Raw genomic sequence first — 19,025 nt, 5'->3', positions numbered from 1 at the left:
ATGGAAGCTGGACTTGGACAATTTCCCTGTAACGAATCCATCTCTCAAGAGTCTTTTTCCAAAAGCAAAAAACAAAAAATAAAAAAGCATTGTCTTCTGTAACCTGTCCAGATACTTTTTAATGTGACCGCCGGTGTCTTAGAGAAGCTGACAGCTTAGGTGCTTTCTATCAGCAGAGAAATGTGGGCTCGAAAGCTTTTCCCCTAAACGAACGTGTTGTGTAACGTCCACGCTGACTCAGAATACAGGTGCGTGCTCTTGCTCTGAGAAGGTAGAAGAAGGGGGAGAGCCCAGCCCAGACAAGGTGTGGGGGAGGAAAGGCAGCACCCAGTGGCAAAGGCCACCCTGTGCCGCAGCCTTAGCCGAAACCGCATCTCTGGGAAAGGGCTCCTTGCTGCCTGTTTGGATCCCTGAGTCACCACAGACCCCCACCCTCCAACGTGGGATGTTAACCTCGGCCCAATATGGAGATTAGCTGCAGAGCCGAAGCAGAGTCCCAAAGGAGCTTCGGTTCTACAGAATCTGTACAGCCTTCTTCACCGTGCACTGACCAGACGTTGGGGCTCGGGAAATCTGAGCTGAGGACCGGAATTCCTCAAGGTAAGAAGACACCCCTCCCCCCCCAGGAAATGGACTCCTCCAATTTTCTCACATGATTATTCAGGCCCTTTCACTTTTCCATATATAGGAGTCACTCAGGAGCGAGCTGTGACCAGCCGGAGAGAGTGACACGTCGGTACTCAGGCCCGCCCTCCTCACCATCCTCACCTTCCCCACCTTCCCCTCACGTGCTCACAGGCAGTTCCCCAGAAGCGAGCCCTGTAGCTCTGCCAAAGACAAGCCTGTTGGGTTCCTGGGGGAGAAAAAAAAAAAAAAGGCAACCGCACAAAACCACTTCAGGCAAAGTCAACAGCGTTGAAATCGTTACCCTGAAGAAACCCAGTGGAGAAGTGTGCAAAGATGAATGGCCCGGTGGACGGCTTGTGTGACCACTCTCTAAGTGAAGAAGGAGCCTTCATGTTCACCTCAGAGTCTGTAGGAGAGGGACACCCGGGTAAGTAGGTGGCTGTGGACCGAGGACAGCCTGTGCCGGGGGAGCCATTTTCCCCGGAGCCTTAAAACCAATCCGTGTTCGTTACTGTGAGGGGTCTCTGGAGGCACCATAGGAGGCGTCTTTTAATTCTATTGATTTACTAATTTACTAGTTTTGGAAAACAGTCACTGATTAGGAAATGAGAAGTTGTCAGTTAATGAAGCCAAGGGTTCATGCCGCCACCCACAGCCAGCATCTCTGCACGATGAGGCCGCTACAGGGAACACGCGTTGGGTTGACTAAACATATTACACGTCTAACATGTATCGGATATCAGCTTTATATATTGGGGGGCAAGACAAAGCTTTATCATGGAGCGACTTAAACCAACAGAGAATGTTCCAGTGTTCCCTCCAACAAGACTGTGGTCGCTAAGTGTTGCACGTAAAGCATGTATAGTCTAGGAACGAACAGCACATTCCAGTAGTCGCTGAGACAGATCTCCAGGTCCTGAAAGCCTCAGGTATATTATCTATGAGAAGTACAGATGACCTCCTGAAGAGGAAGAACATTCGAGTATTTTCTGGTGCTGTGGGGAAATGGGAGAGGCTCATGTGCGAACGTGAGGACCACGATCAGAGCCTCAGGCTGTAGGTCAGTGGTTCTCAGACATCAGGGAGCATCAGCATCACCTAGTAGGCTTGTTAAGGCAGAGTGCCGGACCCCACCCCCAGCCTTTTCTGATTTCATAGATCTTGGGTGAGGCTCAAGGTTTGCATTTTTACTAAGTTCTCAGGAGATGCTTTTGCTGCTGCTGCTGTGGGAACCACACTTTGTGAACCACTGCTCAAGAAGAATCTTGGGGGCTGGGCACACTGACTTATTCTTTATGCACTTTTTCAAAATTCATCTGAGAAGTTAAAGTTTTGGTAACTTATCACCAAGGCTACCTTCTTTTCATCTGCCTCATCCATGTTATTTCAGAGCTTGTAACTCAGCTGTAGACATCTCCTTCCATATGCTTTAGCTGGTGGTTCTCAGCTGGGGGCGGTTTTGCCCCCTTCCCCCAAGAACATTTTGTAATGTCTGAAAACATTTTTGGTTGTGTCATAACTCTGCTGTGAGGGGTTGGGGGTGCCACTGGCATTTAGTGGATAGAGGCCACGTGTGCTTCTAAACATCCTGAATGCACAAGACCATCCCCCCTGCAGCAAAGAATTTTCTGGCCCCCGATGTCAGTAACAGTTTCTTACCACTGTTAAGAAACCTTGGTTTAAACTCAGTTTTGTATGTGACTTAGCTCAGTTCAAAACAAATAGCCCCTTTCATTGTGTGTAACTTTATAAAGTCTCCGGGTGCTTGGGCACGCAGTGGCCAGAGGTCCCATAGTACACACCGCAGTGTGCTCAGTGGACAGAAGAAAAATTCTAGCCAATCAAATGGCCGTGTTGTCTATTTAATGATAGGTCTGTCTGACTCTCCTTTTGGTTGCCACAATCAATTAACTGTCCACGTAAGTCAGCTTCCTCTAAGCTTGAGGACTTATTGCTTGTCATTCCAGTGCTGAATTCTTCCACCAGCAGGATAAAATGAATGCTTTTTCAACTTCCAAGAAAACCACCTATGGGCTATCTTATAGCCACTGAGTGATACTAATAGAAATTTTGAAAGCCTAAAGAAACAGTTCAGAAAGAGCCTCCTTACACGTTATTTCAGTCTGCGGAGCTGTCTCAACACCCTTGCTCATCTCGGCTTTATCCCTAATACCCCTTATTCCAGTCCCCCGTGTGGACTGGGGACATGTGACCTGCGTCCTTGAAACAAGCAGAGTCATCTGCGGTCAGCATGTGAGTAACCCTAGGAGTCCTGATGGAGATATTTTAGTAGCAGGCTTTCATTGGTAGGGGTGTGCAGAGGCCGTGGCATCAGACAAACCTGGATTTACAGCAGGGATCTGCCACTGGAGTGGGGTGCCTAGAAAGCCCGAAAGTTTAGTGGCAGTTTCTCAAGGAAAGATTAGAGAATTCACCTTTAATGGCAGATTAACATTTTAAGTTACATTGACGTGAATGTTTTAAATGATGCGCTTAGGACAGCAGAGCGCTTGATTCTGGATCTAGATTCTTCATATAAAAACCAAAAAACAAAAACAAAATAGGAGGACACAAGGAAACTTTTGGAGGTGACAGATATGTTTCTTACCTTGTTTATGGTGATGATAATGTAAGAGTACTCACATGTCCAAACTCCTCAAATTATATACTTTAATTTTATGCAGATAAGTTTTGTACACCAATTATACCTCAATAAAACTGGGAAAAACTGTATTAATTTATTAAGAGCCAACTCTGGAGACGCCTGGGTGGCTCAGTTGGTTGAGTGTCTAACTTTGGCTCAGGTCATGATCTCATGGTTTGTGGGTTCGAGCCCTGTGCACTCTGTCAGTGCAGAGCCTGCTTGGGATTCTCTCTCTCCCTCTCTCTCTCTCAGCCTCTAGCTTGCTCTCTCTCTCAAAAATAAGTAAATAAACATTAAAAAAGTCAACTCTGTGGGTATTTTGAACATTAAATGAGATGTAATATGTGTAAATGGGTGTCGCTTTTATTTCTGAATCCGTGAACATTGACTGTTTGCACAACCCCAAAGCAAGAGCGGACTTTTCCAGAGTGCCACTGAGGGGTCTGCATGCTCAACCATGTGGAATTCTCAAGGCAAGTAGTGGAAAAATAAGGTCAAATCCCTGCTTCTGTTGAGCTGTGGTCAGCCCCACCTTGACTGAGGTCAAACCCAGCTAGAATATCTAGCCTTCAGGGGGCTGAGTGACAGTGGGGATGATCTGAGAGCTGCCTGTGGAAATGTTCAGTAGAACAGCAATGATGTGTAGAGGTTCTCTTATGGAATTTCTACAGCTGGGGTGGTGGATTCGGGCTTGGTGTTGTGTACACAGTGTATTTCAGCTCATGGAACCTGCCGAGAAATGTATCTGTTTGTCCCATCTGATTTTACGTGTTGGCACCTAATCTTACTGACATCATTAGCTATTTTAACTTCTTTTTTTTTATAATTATACATTTTAATGATCATATCCACTTGTTAAATATTTTGATATCTATATCTATCTATATATGTATATATATACATATTAATGTTTATTTATTTTTGAGAGAGAGAGAGTGTGGGAGTCAGGGGTGGGGCAGAGAGAGAGGGAGACAGAGGATCTGAAGCAGGCTCCTCACTGACAGCAGAGAGCCTGATGTGGGGCTAGAACTCAGGAACCACAGGATCATGACCTGAGCTGAAGTCAGACACTCAACCACTGAGCCACCCAGTCGCCCCAGCTATTTAACTTCTATTTCTAGGAGCTTTCTAGATTTTAGACTTAAAGGGAATATCTTAAAGAATGAGAGACTTTTTAGTAGGAGAATGTGTGTGTGTGTGTGTGTGTGTGTGTGTGTGGGTGGGTGGGTGTAAATTGCTATAGTCTTTTAGAACTGATTTTGGAACGTATGTCTTTTTGGGGGGAATGCTACGACTTCATGTAATATACATCATCCAAAATTAGGCAGAAATGGGATGACATAAAAATTTCAAAATTTCCTAATTATGTATGTTTAAAGAAGTGTCCTCTTTGGTAGATAGATTTCATATGTAAGCTTACCAAATACCTGATTATTTTGATCCTTCAGTCTGTTAGACCCACTATCTCTGTGATTCTTATACATGTTCCTTCTCCTCCAGACAAGATCTGCGACCAGATCAGTGATGCCGTGCTGGATGCCCATCTGAGGCAGGACCCCAATGCCAAGGTGGCCTGTGGTAAGAGATGTCTACTCCCTGCTAAAGACCTCAGTGGGCTGGGCTCGAGGTCTTTGCCTGTGCTGAGGGACAACAGAGAGCCAGGGGCTCCAGTGCCTGGAGGACCCCCGAGGTGATCACGGTTGCAGCTGAATCAGGGCCTTGGCCAAGGTCATGGGGGAGGGGTGCCCAGAAGGGAAACCAGGGCCCCTCTGTCCTCACTGTGTGCTGCACAGACAGCTCCTTCCCTCTCCAGTGCCTCCCTAGCCCCTGCGTTGAGCACCACTGGGACCTGTGCCTTCTGAGGGTACACTTCACCCTGAGATATATCTTTGTGAATGGCCAGTGAGAAGGTTGGCCCGCCCTGATCTCAGGACCTCAGCCTGCGGTGGAATATTAGCAACAAGGGGTGGGAGAGGCCTCCCGGAGGCATGTTGACAACATTCTTTATGACAACCACCTGCCACCGTTGTCTCACTTTGAGCCATGCGGCAGTCGTAACGTTGTCTTCATGTACAGTTGGGGAAGCCGAATTAGGCTAAATAAGTGGTCCAAGACCACGTGAGAAGGACGGGGTCACTGTGAAAGCGAGGTGTGACCGGGTCTGTCCAAAGCATAGTTCTCCGGGCAGCATTCACACACGGTCAGCACTTCTGCCGGGATTTACTCTGCTTGTTAGCATTGTTCCCTCATTTTCGGCACCCATGCCTCGCAAGACTCTTCGTGAGTCCCTTTATCAGCGCTGTGCGGGGGTCCAGGAGTGGCGCTCCCCTCGACTGGCCCGTGGCTGCTGACCTTGCCCCCTCTCTTGCAGAGACGGTGTGTAAGACAGGCATGGTGCTACTCTGCGGAGAGATCACCTCCACGGCCACAGTGGACTACCAGCGGGTGGTGAGAAGCACGATCAGGCACATCGGCTACGACGACTCCGCCAAGGGTGAGGCGGGCCCCCGGGTCTGAAATGTGTGGGCGCCCCCGCCGCCGTGTCAGATCCGAGGCTCTCTGTCCTCTGCCAGTGCAGATACCAACTGGGAGAAAAGAACATTCCTTGGCCCGCCTGGCAGGTCAGGAGTCACGATCTCTGGCGATAGCATGGCGGCCCACGGGATGGCGCCCGGTTGAGCTAGCCCATGTCCATCTGTTGTCGCCTCTGGTCTTGGTGCTGGCAAAGGCTTTGGAAGAGAGAAGCACCGAGTAAAGGGAGCCGCCCTCCACTGGGGAGATGTTCTCTGCCGGGCGTGGGCGCTGGTCTTTGTATTTGTCCTCTTCATCGTTTGAGGCCCTCTGCCGTACTCCTGCAGACGAGGCAACTGAGGCTTGGAGTTGTAAATAATTTGCACGAGGTGACAGCCAGTAGTAGGCAGCCCTTTGGAGACTCCTGCACTTGCTGCTTCAAGATGCCGCTTCTTGTTCTAGACCAGGAAAAACAAAGTGACTCAGTCAGAACTGGTACTCGTGGCAGGTGGAAGGAGACAGGCTGGCCGAGGTTGGCCCCAGTGGCAGGCAGTGTGGGAGCTTGTATCCCAAGGAAGGGACCCAGACCCTGGCAGGAATCGAGGAGGAGCGCCGTGATCAGGCCGGGGTGACAGCTGGAAAGAATGGGGGATGGGGGGACTCGCAGCAGAGTCCAACATCTAAGACAGGGCAGGGTGGAAAAGGGTCCGGTTTGGAGAGGCACCAGAGGACAGGGTGCGAGAGTCAGATGCTGAGGGCCTGTGCACACGGACTTGCCACTTATGGGTTCTTGAGGGTGACGTGTGCCACCTCTGTGGGTCGGGGCAGGCTGGAACGATGTGCTGCATGTGTGTGAGTGAGAGTCCCTCGCTGCTGAGGGTGCAGACACACAAGCTCCGTGCAGCCACCTTCCGACCCGCCTAGAGTACTCACTCAGCACACGGAAGTGGACACAGAACCAATGAGCACAGGCTCATTCTGCCAGTCGGCACAGTGTTCTGGAGGAAACACATTGTCCCGGACCAGCAGCTTCCCAACATGTCACCATGCACAGCTACACCTGTTCTACCAGGAAAAGGTGGTTGTTTAAGACGTGTAGACCTTATTCAAGAGCAAGCCTTGTTCTGCACTAGGTGGAAGGGAAACTTCCCAGGAGGCAATGTGTGCTGGCAGGAGAGAGCGAGAGAGAGCCCAGCTCTGCTGCTGGCTGCATCTCGGCACGCCCAGCTTGTCGCTGTGCCTCCACCCAGAGGACCCCACACAGCGACACAGCGCGGTGGCTGCACTAAGAGGGCCCCGGGCTAACTGCCCGGCACTGCTCTTGGCTGCACAGTCGCTGCTCCTCTCCCCTTGATCCCCTGAATTCTGTTTTTCCAAATTGCTTGGAGCCCTTGATGGATTCTCAGGGCTGAGAAGCTTCACTGTCCAGAGAGCAATTAGGGAAAATGCAAAATGTTTAATGCACAATCGGTGAGTCCTTGGCAGGCCTCTAAAGATGGCTCATTGGTGTGTGTGTTCAAAAACATTCGCTGGGCACAGGAACCTGCAGAGGACAAAGGCATCCTGGTGCTTCCGGAGTGGGGGCACTGCCCGGCATTAAATGGCGCAGTATGGGGTGCCCAGCGGCGAGTCGGTGGGAGGGAGGGAGGGAGGGGGGAAGGTCCAGGGACGTTTACTGAGAGCTGATCAGATTTGGGCGTGTGGGGATGGGGAGCCGGAGGAAGAGCATTCTAGACAGAGACCTAGCGGAGGTAGGAAAGTGTGCCGCGCGGAAGGCTAGCCCGCGAGCGAGCGTGTGTTGGCTGGGGCAGTTCAGCTGGGAGGGGCTGGGTGGACCCGAGGCGTCTCAGTTCTCCTTCACCGGGCAGCAGGCCCCACGTGAAGCATGGACATAAACAACAGCCCGGATCTGGGTCAGTTGGTTGGTTTTAGTAAAGCTCACACTGGCAGCGTAGGTAGAATAGACTGGAAAGAGAGTGACGGTTACTCGGCTTGTCACCAATACTTGGCCTGGTAGTAGAGCCTCTGTGAGTTTCAGCCCCTCAGTCACGCAGTGCCCACGGCCGGGCCCAGCAAGGCCCAAGGGCCCACAGGGAGAAGATGGCGCTGTCGGTGCCCAGCGGCCCCTTCTGGGGCTCCGGGGGCAGAGCTGCCACTCGCCAGCAACCCCCCCCTCCCCACGCCAACCAGTTCCAAGCCTGTGGCAGGGAGCCTGGGAAGAACAGCTTCCATGTGTGTGCCTGAACTTTGGGGGTGGGCAGACGTGGCCGTGGCTTCCAGAGGTGTGGCTTTTCCATTTGGCTTCAGGCCCTGTGCAGAGCTTGGGATCAGAGGACTCTAGCTCTGGGAACCTCTCTGGATAGTTCACGTGCACTGTCTTTGTTCAGTGTGTTTCATAACGTGGATTACGCCTGGGCTTCCGAACAGCAGTGTTGGAAGGTGATTTTCAGCCTGGGTCTTGGAACGTGCCTCCAGAAGGGTAAGGGGGCAGGGCCACGAGTCACCCAGCGCAGCCGCAGCCGTTATCTGGTTTTCATCTTGCCGTTCTGTGTAGGATATAGATTTCTAATCTAGGTATAATTTAATGTAGTAAAATGCGCTGTGGAGGATTTTCTTCGACCAGCCTTCCAGATGATAACATGGGATGGACACATGGCCTTCCCCATCCTGGGCCTCAGCTCTGCCCAACAGGTCCCAGACAGATCCCAGCTCGTTAGAGACCGCCCACCCCCCCACAAGAAATGCCGTGTCGGGAGCTGAGCGGTCTGCCAGGATGCTGGAAGCCACCCTCTGTCTGACACATGTCCCCACGAAGGCCTGCTTTCCCTTCTGCTTAGGCTTTGACTTCAAGACCTGCAATGTGCTGGTAGCTCTGGAGCAGCAGTCCCCGGATATTGCCCAGTGTGTACATTTGGACAGAAACGAAGAAGACGTCGGGGCCGGAGACCAGGTGACCACACGTGGAGTGCAGGGTCAGGGGTCAGGATAGCATTGTCTGTGTCAGCCCTGGCTCTGACCCGCGCTGAGTTGACAGCTGGGAAGTTCATGAGTAATGGATTGGACACGCTGTGGCGTGGGACCCCCCACCCCCCCCGATCCTAGCAGGAGCTCCCGGGGGGAGGGGTCCATGCACCTGGAATAAATTAGGACACCCCTGCTTTAGGGCAGCGACTTGAGGGCACGGCCTGCTTGTGGAAGACTGTGGTTGCCGATGCCCAATTTGGGCTTGTTCCCCCCTCCCAGAGCGTTGTCTTGTCTTCCTGTCCACAAGTGCCCCCGCCTCCCCGTGCAGATGTTATACATGCACAGGGCACCCAATACAGCCACGCTTTAGATGAGAAGATAAAATGCATATTGCTCCGTTGACGCTCTCCTCCAGGGTCTGATGTTCGGCTATGCCACCGACGAGACAGAAGAGTGTATGCCCCTCACTATTATCCTTGCCCACAAACTCAATGCCCGAATGGCGGAACTCAGACGCTCCGGGGTCCTCCCCTGGCTGAGGCCTGACTCCAAGACCCAGGTGAGCCTCCTCCTGCCCCCCTCCAGTAGAGCCCCAGACACACACTGGGGACCCAGACACCCCTCTGGGTCCTCTTGGTACTTGTCATTGTTGGCATCAAAATGGTTAGTCCGGGCACTCAAAATATTGTTGGTTGTGAAAAGAACTATTTATCTGAAAACTCTTCAGGTCTACATGTTTTCTCCCCTAATGTTTATTGTGAAAAGTCTCAAAAATACAGAAAAATGGAAAGAACAGTTCTGGATTTTTTTTTTTTTTTTTTGCCTTCTTAGCATATGTTGACTCTGGCAATGTGTTTCCCTGGTTCCTGCCACACATTTACTTCTTAATTGGCTTCACACTTTTGGTCACTGCCCGTCCACACCCACAGGTCTCCACACCTTGAGCAAGGTCTGAACGCCGAGTTGACAAGGGCCATCCGTGCCTCGCTGTGGCCCTTTATCACTGTTTCTCGCAAAAAGGCTTTCCCGTTGCTGTTTTGGACTCTCTGTTCCCATGGGCCCTGACCTCTCTGCTCTGGACCGTGGGGAAATCCTCACCGGAGTCCACATGTGAAGGCCGGCAATGATGCAAGTGTTAGCGCATGTGGGTGGAGGCGCCCCGTCCACCTCCCCTCTCCACGTCCCTGCCCCATGTCACCCTGGCGGCCCTATTGGCCCCTTTCCCGGGGCTTTCTCCCCTGGCTCATCTCCCACCCCCCAACGGGTCCTTAGCACTTTTGCACACCCTATCCCCTTCCACCCATGCTTGCGCCCAATTCCTACTTTGTCACACTCAGCACCCAAAGCTTTCACCTGTAGGGTGTCTGGACCAGCAGCCCTGCTTTTCATTCCCCCTACACACATGTGTGCCAGAGAGCCATCGTGTGCAGCCTCACGGTCACCTCCTCCTCGGCTCCAGGGAGGGCCATGGTGCCCCCCCATCCTGCTCAGCACCCCTCTGTCTCTACCCAGCCTCGCTCCATGTTTTGCCTAGAGAGCACCTCTTCTGCTCCAGCCTGGTTCCCAGGCCACAGCAGGGATCTGCGCTGTGCCCTCCCAAGGACTTTCCCTGCCTGGAAACTCCACTTAACTCCCTTTGGACTTTTAATTTCCTAATACTGGCTTGGAATCCTTTACAGTTTTCTGCTTCCTGCAGGGGGAGAACCCCCCGCTTGTTATGTTGGCATTGAAGCCCCTTATGGTCTTCCAGTTTTACCTTCCTCTACCTCCCCACCCCAGTCCTTGCTTAGTCGGAGTTACTTCACTCCCTAGTGCTTTGTGCCTCTGCTCCTGCCCTTCACCTCTCCTGGGATCTGCTCAGTTCCCTCCTGTCCGTCAGTGGCCAGGAAGCTCCCACCTCCCGTGGTTTCCCCGGTGGCCACCACCAGACGGGGCCTTCTCTTGCCCCCGGACTTGGAATTTGGCACGTGCGGTTGTAAAGCTCAGCATGGCTGACCGTGACCGTGACCGTCCGGTCGCCCCCGTTGCACAGAGGCGTGTCCACCTGACCACAGGTGCGAGGCCACGCGGGGCACAGGTTGCAACTGTCTGAACCCGGGACAAGGACTTGCATGTGTGGCCTACAGCCGACCTTTCCCAGTGTTCTCCACATGCCTCCATCATCAGCATTCCTCGGCTGCTCTTCGAGGTCCCGGGGCGGGAGAGCTCAAATACGAAGACTGCAGTGGTATCAAAGGAACGGGGCGCACGGCGGCTGGCGCGCCCGGCTCCATCGTGCGCCAGAGCTGCTCTGTGTCGGGAGGTGGGAGGCACGTCTGCAGAAAACGGAAGCCTAGAACAGAGGCTGGAGGAAGGAGAGCGCTGGGGCTCTCCTTTTCCTTGTGTGGCAGTGAGACCCAGAGGCACCTCGGTGGGGCCGGCTGAAGAGGGAAGGCCCGTGTCATCCCACTCAGCAGTGGAGGGGTGGGGGCGGGGGTGTGCTCCTCCGGGGTTTCTCCTCCTGCAGGGATGCATGGAATTCTCTTAATGCTACTTTGGATACCAAAGTCCGCCTCACTCCCCTGCCGCGGGGGGGGGGCCAAGCCCCGGGCATCTCAGGGGCAGGGGTGCGGGTCTGGCCCCACCGCCCGAGGGCCCCTGCACACAGCTGCCTGGAGGTGAGTGGCACCGTGCCAGGACCGGTTTCTAGGCTGGCTCCATGGCCTGTTTGTGAAGGACTCTCATCATCTGACCAGAGTGTTAACTGTGAACAGGACGAGTCTTTCCACCCGAGCAAATTCTGGCTGCTGATATTGAGAACCGAGCGGCAGTACGGATGGCTATTTTTGTACCTGGTCAGAGTTGTGTTTTCCGTGGTGTGTTCCACCCCCCCCCCCCCCCCATCTTGCTGACATGATGAGCGAAGAGGCATGCTCGGAACCCTCTGCTCGGCCACAGCCCTGTGGTTCTGCATGGAAGGAACGCTGCCTGGGCTCACAGCTGGCAGTGGGGGAGCGGAGGAGGCGGGCCTTCTCCCAGGGCCTGATGCTGATGCCGTGGATCTGGTCCCAGAGCCGGTCACAGGGCCTCCCCTCTTGGGGGCCCCCGCCCCCACTCCAGCAGCCTGTCACAGCTGTGTGCACGTAGCCCAGGATTTAAAGGTTGGTCTCGGGACACAGATGTCACTGTGCACCTGCCCCTCGAACGAGGGTCAGACATCACATGGGAAGGGCTCTCTCCCTTCCTTCTTCCGGATCCCACCCTCTTGCTTTTTGAACCAGGCAGGGCACAGAGCGGGAATTTGATGCAGGCCCAGTGTTTGGCGGATATCTGAGGGGCCTCGGGCGGGCAGAGACCCTGCTGCAGGCACGTCCCCGGGGAGGCACTGTTTGCTGTCCCGTGGTCCTCTCAAGGCCCTGGGGTAGGAAGTAAGGCTGCCAGCCAGGGACACCTGGCATAGCCGCATTCCCACAGGCCCCACACACCCCAGGCCTCCTCTGGGCACTGCTCTTGTGGGTCCACACTGCCCCGGGTGGCATGCGGGCCTGGGGCTCCCATGTATCCCTCGGGGTCTTGAGTGACAGCCTTCTGCTGGGCAGAGCCCTGGCTACCAGGCTGTAGAGCTCCAGGTCAGAGCCCGGCTCTGCTGGCTGTGTGGTCTTGACCGAGGTGTTCATGCTCTGAAGCCCCAGCTCTCCCGTCTTTAACACAGGGCTGCCAGCAGCTTCCCACAGCTTCTGGCGCGGCTTCCCGCATACAGAGCACTGCAGTCCGAGCTGGTTTCCCTCCAGCCTCATCCGCTATCCTCACTGTCCCCTTCCCTTTCGCCCCACAAGCCCGGGTGCCCAGACCGCAGTCCTCTGTTACCAGTCAGACCAGGCTGTGGCATCGGGTTCTCACACTCACTGACGTGTCACTATAGCACAGGGTCTCTGAGGAAGGATTCTGTCTGTGCTGCTACGGGAACGACACCAGCTTTGGGATCAGGCAGAACCGGGTCTGGCTCTTTGGCTTTCCGCTGACTGCTGTGTAACCTCAGACGAGTTGCTTCGATTCTCCTGGCCTGGTTTTTTCTCATTTGTGAAGTGGAGATGATAATGCCTGTCTTGCCGGGATGGCCGAAATGTGAATTGATCATGCGCAGATGGCCCACCGGGGTAGAAGCGAGCATTAGAAATGCCCCCGTGGCTCGACCTGCAAGGGCACCGCAGGCGGGTTCCTTCCCTCCCATGTGCTCTCAGCTTTTTTTCCTTTCTTTTGCTCAAACACCCGGAGGCTGGCCTTCCCAAGCTTGCTGCTCCATTTCTGCCAGCCTGACTTGAGCCCTTGTCACCCTGTCCCTACAGCAGGCCAGTCCTCTGGCCCCACACACTTCCAGAGCTCCTTCACTGAGGGACTGGGGCAGCCGGCGTGGCTCATGGACACCTGTGCTCCTTGGCAGGAGCCAGGATACCTTGGCTCTGTGCCACGGAGGGTCAGAAAAGGGCTTTGGCCAGGGGGGATTCGTGGCACCCAGAACCTGCTGAGATAGAAGGGGAGGAGGCTAGCTGGGTCACAAATAGAGAGGAAACTCTGCAACCCTGAGTCTCTAAGTGGCACTAATTGTGGCCATAGCTGGGAATAGCTTATGCCTCATGCCCAGTCATCCCCTGGCACTGGGCAGCTACTCAAATACAAGAATGTGTCAGATTAGTTTTTCTGGAGGTCCTTGGAGGACAGGAGGACCCTCCCACCTTCGTTTGGATCCTGGGAGCCCCGCCTGCCGTCCGAGTGTCTGTGCCTGGCCGCGGTGTGTCCTCAGTTCAGGGCAGGGCCTCACAACGTCTCCCCTGCCCTTGTGACCCAACAGGTGACAGTTCAGTACATACAGGACAACGGCGCGGTCATCCCGGTGCGCATCCACACCATCGTCATCTCCGTGCAGCACAATGAAGACATAACGCTGGAGGACATGCGCCAGGCCCTGAAGGAGCAGGTGATCGAGGCCGTGGTGCCAGCCAAATACCTGGACGAAGACACCATTTACCACCTGCAGCCCAGCGGGCGGTTTGTCATCGGAGGTCCCCAGGTGCGCCCTTGCCTCAGAGCAGATCTCTCCTGATTCGTCTTTGTTACTGGGGTTGCTCACCTCCCTGGGTGCAAAGGAGGAGGTGGCTTTGTGTGACTCAGCCACGTCCGGCCCTGGACACAACATGAGGTCAGCTCACACTCCGTGGGGCCTGCTGTCCGTGTGTCAGTGCAGGAGGAATTGGGGGACATGTCCCCAGGACTCTCCCACCTCGTGCAGCCTGGCCCTCCCTCTCCAGACATGTCATACTGCCCCATGCTGCCGCCTTGCCCTGCTGAGATGCCAGCTCACCTTTGCGGATGACTGGCCTTTCCCAGGTGGCATCACTGGGTCTTTGCCACAGGTTATGTTCAACTCGTGTTGGGGCAGGTTTTAGGCGGGGACCCCTGCTGTCCCCTTCCTCCTGTACGGCAGGAGAGAGGACGTAGAGATCGGCAGAGCACGTCTGAGAGGCTGCTGACCTCTGCCAGGGGCGCCTCAGAGGGGATGCATTACTCAGAGCGGAGCCCTCGTAACGGGTTCCGTGACCAAATGTAGTGCAGAAACACAGGGGGAAAGAAAGGCAAAGCTTACTGTCATTTCTTGCAGGACTGCAGGACTTCCCAAAGCCTAGATGTGCTAGTGGGAAGTGTGGATCTCTAAGCAAGGGGATAGAGTACGTGGTCTTTCCCCAAAGTACTCGACATGGAGCCCCTGCCCTTTTAAAACATCATTACTGGGACCCCGGGTGGCTCTGTTGGTTGAGTATCTGACTCTTGATTTCAGCTGAGGTCAAGGCCCCAGGATCATGGGATCGAGCCCTGAGTGAGTCTCCACGCCTGGGATTCTGTCTCTCCCGGGGCATGGGTAGCTCAGTCTGTTAAGCATCCGACTTTGGCTTAAGGTCATGACCTGGTGGTTCGTGAGTTCAAGCCCCACATCAGGCTCTCTGCTGTCAGTGTGGAGCCTGCTTTGGATCCTCTGTCCTCCCCTCTCCTCTCTGCTCTCCCCCACTCTCTCTCTCTCTCTCTTTCTGTCTGTCTCTTTGTCTCTTTGTCTCTTTCTCTCTTCTTCTTCCTCTGCCCCTCCCCCCTTCAAAAAAACAAAAAACAAACCATCATTACTGCCCAATGTCGCACAGAGCAGACACTCGAGGAAACGCCAGCCAGGGCCACGGCCCAGGGTGTGTGTGAAGAGGCTCAGGGCCCTCCTGCAGCTCGGATTTGCCCATCACAACTGACTCATAAAAACAGGCTGAAGTAGGAGCTGGCTAGGATTCCAGGGAACCTCTGTCCCCTCGTTTGCACTTTCTGATGAGGCTCTGGCAGGTTCCCTGGGTGCTGTAATGGGTCAGTGACTGAACTGGGGTGAGAGTGCAAGGTTTCTGTCTGACTCCCAGCTTTGGGGGTGGGAAGTGGGGGGAGGCGGGTCTTTGAAAAGTGCCCACGGGCAGCTTCAGGGCCCCCTTTCCCCGTTAGTACGGTGGCCATCATGGTGCTGCAGCCGCCCGTCTGCCCTGCCCTGTGGGGACCCTGGTTCTCATACCCCCCCTCCATTTCTTCCTTTCTGTCTGCAGGGGGATGCGGGCGTCACTGGCCGTAAAATTATCGTGGACACCTACGGCGGTTGGGGGGCGCACGGTGGAGGGGCCTTCTCCGGAAAGGACTACACCAAGGTGGACCGCTCGGCAGCTTATGCTGCCCGCTGGGTGGCCAAGTCCCTGGTGAAAGCGGGACTCTGCCGGAGAGTGCTCGTGCAGGTGGGTCAGCCCCAGTCCGACCACCGCACCTCTGCCCCGGCTGAGACTGTGCTGGCCTGCGGGGGGGGCCACACTCCTTGCCAAATGCTGTGACTGTGTGTTGCATGGGGCACCGGGGCATGCACCCTGAAAACCTCAGGGAGGGAAAAAATGTTCAGGGAGAGGGGCACATACTGAATCTGCTCGCTGTGAAGATGGTGGAGATTCCTAGACAGATGAGGTAGGGGAGCAGGTCGGGCCAGGGGTGGGTGGTTCCAGCTGCCCCTTTCTGAGGGCATTGGGATCTCTGTGAAGGGCAGACCCCCTGCACAGAGGCTTTTGTCCCTGACCCTCATCTCTTCTGGAAGGTTTCCTACGCCATTGGTGTGGCTGAGCCACTGTCCATTTCCATCTTCACCTATGGAACCTCTCAGAAGACAGAGAGAGAGCTGCTAGATGTGGTCAACAAGAATTTCGACCTTCGGCCTGGGGTCATCGTCAGGTAAATCACTGCCCCATCGCTGCCAGACGGGCCCTTCCTCCCCCCCTCACCCAGATGTCTGGCTCCTCTGAAAAAGAAAGGGAAAAAAAGGACTTTCAGCCTCCCCGGAGCAGGAGGGCCTCCAAGCTCCTAGCCCAGCTCAATGCACACCCCAAGTGCAAGATGTCTGCTTTTCAGGTTGAAGGGGGTGTCTAAGGTCCCTGCTGGCCCAGAGATGCTGACCATCCAGGGGGCCATCTTTGAGCAGGTGGGGGGTTGTAGGAAAGTAATCACAAGGCTGAATGCTGAGAATTGAGCTGGCGGGTCTGGTCCCATTGGCCCATGTTTCTGAGGCCGCTCTTGCTTTGTGGAGCTTGGCCGTGTGGTTGGTCTGCACCAGGCCAGTAGAGTGGAGAGGAGAGAAGAGGAGGAAGGCACAGCAAGGCCAGAGTTCAAATTCTGAGTCCTGGGTGTGTCTGTGTAACCAGGCTGTCCCCGAACCTCTGAGCCTGTTTCCCAGGGGCCAGTGACAGTCACCTCATGAGATGTGGTGTGGCGTAGACAGGAAATGTATGGGAAATTGCTCTGAGCAGTGACAGTCCACACTCTGTTTGTTACTCCTGTGCTCAAAATTCAGAGAAACTCTGCTCCTTTTCCACTGAAAATGACCCTTTCCTCTGCTGACTGTGCAGGGACTTGGATTTGAAGAAGCCCATCTACCAGAAGACAGCGTGCTACGGCCATTTTGGAAGAAACGAGTTCCCATGGGAAATACCCAAGAAGCTCGTGTTTTAGAGCTGGTGGGCGCAGGGCCTGCCTCGCCCTGGAAGCTTCTGGATTGGCACCTCTTGTCCAGGACCCCAACTCTCAGATGTCCCAGACCCAGGGCCCTGACCGCTCCCCCCCCCCCCCCCCCCCGCCGCCACTGCAGGGAGTGCCTTCCCCACCCACTGCCCCCTCCTGGACCAAGCTGCACCCCTAGGGCTAGCCCTGTGCTGTCGTCACTGTGAATGGCAGGGGGCTTGCTGGTGCCTGGGGTCAGACCTCCTCATGGCGGTAGTCACGCTATCCCCCTGCTTTTCCCTCAGACTGAGGCGACGTTAATTTAGTGGAAAAACCACCCCTGTGAAGAGTAAATCCCCCCACGCCTCCCCCATGGCTGGTCCCCTCCTCCCTCACAGATCTCAGGGATCCTGGGTGTGCTGGCTGTGCCCTTCCCATCTGTGGCCTGTGCCCTGAGCCAAGGGCCTTCACGGAGGCATCTCAGGCTAGGCATCCGGCGGGGACAGGAACAGGGGCTGACACCTGCTGAGCAGCTATGGTGTTTGAGGGCCCGAGCCAATTACCGACCTCGTTTCTTCTTCACTGCAACACGGTGAGGTGACACCTCATTCCCACTTTCCATATGGGGAAACTGAGTCGCAGACCGCCTAGGTAACTTTCCCAAGGTCCTACAGCCACATGTGTCAGGACCCACACATGATCCAGGGGCTTTGACTCGGGAGCCCGTACACAGCCCCCAACCCTGTTCCCATCTCATGCCGGACGGAGGCTTGAGCAATGACCAGCAGCTCTGTGGCCTCTGTCCTGAAGACCTGAGCTTGCTGCTCACCTCTTGGTGAGCCCTGGGCAGGGATATGCGAAGTCAGGACAGAGAAGCAGCTTGTCCCAGCTCAGGTGGCCAGCCCCTTAGAGGGGTCCGGAACCCCGTAGCTTCCAGCCCTTCTCTCTTTGGCCTCTTGGTCTGAATGCTGTTGGAATAAGTGTGTGAGCCCCTCAGACGCCCCTTCCAGAGAGCCCACTCGTAAGGGCCGAATATCTAATGTTAAGTAGTGACCCAGGTGGCGGAACTGAACTCCTAGCGGTAGACAAGTTGGCTGAGGTGTCATGAGGAGATTCTGCCTTTGCCAGGTGGCTCCCGGGGCACAGCACTCAAGGGGCCTGAGTGGTCCTCGGAAGGTCTTGGAAAGGCTAAGGTCTTGGAAGCTGCACGTTCACCTGCCTTTCCGTCCCTGGCCAGCCCTGCCTCCCCCACCTGTCAGCCTGGGCCGCTGACAGCAGTGTCTCTGCCTTCTCCCTAACTGCCCAGACCACAGGCTCAGGTAGGGGCCCCCAAGGGTCCCATAGAGCACTGAGGCTTGGGCTCTGGTCCAGGGCCCATGGCACTGGTTCTGGCTGAACCAGGCAGCCCAAGAACCCTCATCTGGGGAGCAGACGGCCTGCATCTGGGCTCCAGGCCTGACGCACAAAGACCCCAAGCTTTTCTCCTTATGTCAGGGAAAAGGCAGCTCTTCAGGGGAGAAAAAGAAGGCCGATTTACCACAGAAACCTAGAGTTCGTGTCCGCTCCCAGCAAGTCTCAAGCTCCCTCCAGGAGAGGGAGGCACAAGCTTGCAGGCGGTCAATGCCTCCCACTCAAGCCCTATTCACAGTGAAAATTCAGAATTGCATGGTTGCCCCTCCCCCCCCTGGAGATAAAAGATCTTTTTTTGGACATTGTTGATATGAAACTCGAACCTTTATGTGTTAATAGTTCCTGCTGGGACAGTGAATAAACAACTACTCTGTGCTCGGTTTTTGTCTGCAAACCTTCAGACGTACCTCACTAGGAGCATCTCTATCCCCCCAGCATAGAGGTGCCCTCTGCTCTGTGCCCCCCCCCCCGCCCCCCCCACCACTGGAGCCCTCTGTTCCCGTCCGGGTGGGCTTCTCCAGCATGCACTAAGCTTTCCTCATCCACCAGCTACTGTGTTAAGTCACGGCATTTCCCTACTTATTCCCCACCGCACTCCGCTGAGTTTCACGGAGAGAACCTGAGGCCCAGAGGGTTAGGGATGTGACTGAGGGCACCTGTCTGGGAAGTGGCACCCCGGTCTCCTGAGTGTGCTCTCTCCATCGCCACGTGCTGCCGCCCAGGGCCTCGTCTGCCCTCCCTGCGTGGGAGTCAGCCGCAGTCAGACCGTCGTGAGGGGGGCACTGCGGCCATCGTTGTTCAATGACTGAATACCGAAGTCAGAGGAAGTGAGAGAATGAGG

The 19,025-nt window shown here is 55.0% G+C and overlaps 1 protein-coding gene across 2 annotated transcripts; it reads left to right on the top strand.

The window, feature by feature from the left end:
• Positions 1 to 270: 270 nt before the first annotated feature.
• On the top strand, positions 271 to 18,564 carry MAT1A (methionine adenosyltransferase 1A). 2 transcript variants are annotated; one of them, XM_053207074.1, is made up of 11 exons: positions 271 to 600; positions 689 to 1,054; positions 2,595 to 2,880; positions 4,772 to 4,849; positions 5,643 to 5,765; positions 8,620 to 8,732; positions 9,162 to 9,305; positions 13,575 to 13,793; positions 15,349 to 15,531; positions 15,879 to 16,012; positions 16,684 to 18,564. In XM_053207074.1, the coding sequence occupies exons 5-11, from the start codon at positions 5,663 to 5,665 to the stop codon at positions 16,784 to 16,786; spliced, it is 999 nt and encodes a 332-aa protein (XP_053063049.1). In that variant the 5' UTR covers positions 271 to 600; positions 689 to 1,054; positions 2,595 to 2,880; positions 4,772 to 4,849; positions 5,643 to 5,662; the 3' UTR covers positions 16,787 to 18,564. The 2 variants fall into 2 exon arrangements, with proteins under 2 accessions (XP_053063049.1, XP_014921707.2); XM_015066221.3 differs by lacking the exon at positions 2,595 to 2,880 and having other exon boundaries at positions 274 to 600.
• Positions 18,565 to 19,025: the final 461 nt, after the last annotated feature.

Source organism: Acinonyx jubatus, chromosome D2 (assembly GCF_027475565.1).
Source record: "Acinonyx jubatus isolate Ajub_Pintada_27869175 chromosome D2, VMU_Ajub_asm_v1.0, whole genome shotgun sequence".
Classification (NCBI taxonomy): domain Eukaryota; kingdom Metazoa; phylum Chordata; class Mammalia; order Carnivora; family Felidae; genus Acinonyx; species Acinonyx jubatus.
This window is presented reverse-complemented; position numbering and strand designations above follow the sequence as displayed.

What these genes read in the sequence shown, in the direction of transcription:
- MAT1A (XM_015066221.3), top strand. Translation starts at nt 961, where the DNA reads ATGAATGGCCCGGTGGACGGCTTGTGTGACCACTCTCTAAGTGAAGAA. An exon ending in ACGTCGGGGCCGGAGACCAG is followed by an intron (nt 8,733 to 9,161) that starts GTGACCACACGT and finishes GCTCTCCTCCAG; the next exon opens with GGTCTGATGTTCGGCTATGC. An exon ending in GGCCTGACTCCAAGACCCAG is followed by an intron (nt 9,306 to 13,574) that starts GTGAGCCTCCTC and finishes GTGACCCAACAG; the next exon opens with GTGACAGTTCAGTACATACA.